Here is a 2723-nt window from a genome sequence, read left to right on the forward strand (position 1 = left end):
TTGAACCGGTTCCCAAGCCAAGTCCCTACACACTGAGCTACTGCCGCCCCAAAAAATTTTTTGCAACATTTGCTGCCGGAACCAGGGACCTTTAGATCTTCAGTCTAACGCTCTCCCAACTCCGCCATTTCGGCACACAAACAGATGTGATATGATTGAAAGGTCCAGAACAGCTAATCAATAGATGTTGAGGCGATTGGTTTTCAGTTCAGACTTTTATTATAGCCTTAATTACAGCATCGTTTTCTGCATAAAAAAGATATTTAATATGTTAATTAACAACAACGTTGAAAGTATTCAGATCATTTACTTAAGTAAAATAACAACACGTACCGCAGTATAAATATACTTAATTAAAAGTACTGCATTCAATATTTTACTCAATTAAAGCACAGAGGTATAATCAGCAAATGAGCTCATTATGCAGTACAAGGTTTAGGTTTTATTATTACACATTTTATTAACATATTAGTATTAATATTACTGATGCATAAACATGTAATTGTAACGCTGCAGCTGGTCGAGATGGATGGGCAGTTTAATCATATTCTATGAGCAGATCATATGTTTTATTATGTAAAATGTTATTATGTTTATGAATAACTTTACTGTCAGTATACTGGAGGAAAAGTATAAAGTAGCCAACAATGAATGAACTCAAATAGTACTAATACTTCAGTAAATGTAATCAACTTTTAGAGAGTGAAAGTTAAAACCTCTCCTATGTTTGTGTGTTTGTGTATTTGTGTATTTGTTGTTATTTATCAGAATCTTCTGTGAAACCGTGACGTCACCGCGGCTCTCGACCAATCACAGTCCAGGATACTTAGACGTCCCAAGACTTTAAACCGGAAGAGTGAAAGTAAACAAACTAGTTGAGACTGAGAAGCGACAGGCGGATCGCTCCAAGTTCAGAAGTGAACGAGTTGCATTTAAAACGATGTAACCTACGCGGGCCGATTAAGTGATCCACTTATTGATCCACTTATTGATCCAACAATCTCCGCGTGTCAACATACATGGCTGTGTTGACAGCTATCTGCTAGCTGTCGTTAGCTGCACAGCTAAATCTCTCTGCGCCAACAAACCAGCGTCCATTAGGAAGCAGTACAGATGCCTCAGGAGGGAGAACAGGCTCTTCCTCTGGTTCGCTCCCTGAACAGCCGGGTCCCCGTCAGGGCGGTGTTTTGTAACAACAGTCCCCGGGTCGTACGACCACTATGGATAGATTTCCGCGGGGAACCTCGGGCGTACCGCGACCTACAGCCAGGAGCGAGACAACTGATGAACACCTTCATCGGTAAGTGAGGTAGCTTTCCCAATATCACACAAGCTTATTCTTATTAAGTGTTGCTGCTGTTACTTTTTCCCCCGACGAGAGGTCGTCCGGGGACAACTGCAGGTCCCAATGCTGTTGGTGTTTGTTGAAAACAACAGCCCACATTTTAACCTTTGTGTTATTTCTTTCTGTCTTACATATTTTTTATTGACATACATATCACTCACACAATAATACAACAACAATAACAAAAGAAGAAAAGAAAAACATGCACACACATGTTAACAAACAGGGAGTTGCACAAAGTAAAGGCCCTGGGTTTATTTCACTGTGATACAAAGGCAGAGATAGAGACAAGATAATAACTTAAATGTGAATCACTGTATTTAGAGTTACATTTAGGAGGAGGCGAAAGCTTTAGGTTTCCAGATTCTTTCAAAGTGATCAGTGGAGCCACAGAATGTGAGTCTCAGTTTCTCAAGTTTGACATGTTGCATCACTTCTCCAGTCCAGGTTGGTGGATAGGAGACTTCCAGTGGAGGAGGATCAGTCTCTGTGCTAACAGAGTGATTGTTGTGTTATTTCTATAATGTTTTACGACTGTTTTACTTTGTGGGTAAATCTATCACTAACATGAACATGGGAGACGAGGAGCCGCTGGTCAGACGTCCATCCCAGGATGTGTGAAAGCAGCCACATCTTCAGATCCTCACACAGCCGAAAAAAACCGACATTCAAATGAATCAATCAGACACAACCTATTATGAGATCTGAGAAATTAGTTTAGTTCAATTTAGTTCAGGTTTTGAAGCTTTGATTTGCAGTTTAAGTGCAATGGCATCACTTGTGGGCTGTGTAATACACGCTCTCTGTGTATGTTTTTTATTTTCAAGGTCACCCATGGATGTTCAGAGATGTAGAGAGTGATGAGCTACTGAAGGTGAACAGCAAAGAACTGTTTCTTCCCAAACCAGCAGAGGGTGGGAATGCTACAATTGCTACTATCACTTTACCAGGTAAGATCGGCCAAATGACTCGAAATATTAATATGTAATTGATTACTGCTCACAGGCAACTACAATTACTAAATGTACATTTATGATGCACTGTGTAGTAAGTCTATTTCACAGTAGACTGTGTCTTAATAGTAAAGTCCGAATAAATCGTGTTTGTTGTGTATTTTGAAAGGCTGTCAAACTGTTGTCGATTACGGCACTGTAAACAATTTCCAGTCTAATGGACAGATTACAAAAATATTACTACTATAGTTTCTCACTTTTCTACAGCGTTATCTGGGCCTGATGGTAGTTTCAGCTTTATTTGGCAGAGTTAAGATCTTTTACTGTGACTGGTGGAAGGGATTTGGCTTGTTTTGCTTGTCACAAACCAGATAATATTGATTGACAGGTCTTTTAAATCAGGAACACTGTTATTAATTTCTGAT

General features: G+C 39.6%; 1 protein-coding gene across 1 annotated transcript in view; it reads left to right on the forward strand.

The window, feature by feature from the left end:
- The first annotated feature begins 754 nt into the window (after positions 1–754).
- Positions 755–2723, forward strand: part of vhl (von Hippel-Lindau tumor suppressor) — a 3159-nt gene continuing 1190 nt past the window's right edge. Inside the window, exons 1-2 of the mRNA XM_035661492.1 lie at positions 755–1300; positions 2173–2295. Of these exons, the coding sequence (XP_035517385.1) occupies positions 1114–1300; positions 2173–2295 (310 nt within the window). The 5' untranslated portion in view covers positions 755–1113. The remainder of the gene's footprint in view (positions 1301–2172; positions 2296–2723) is intronic.

This window comes from Morone saxatilis, unplaced genomic scaffold (genome assembly GCF_004916995.1).
Source record: "Morone saxatilis isolate NCDOM2014 unplaced genomic scaffold, NCSU_SB_2.0 Contig18, whole genome shotgun sequence".
In the NCBI taxonomy this organism is placed as follows: Eukaryota; Metazoa; Chordata; class Actinopteri; family Moronidae; genus Morone; species Morone saxatilis.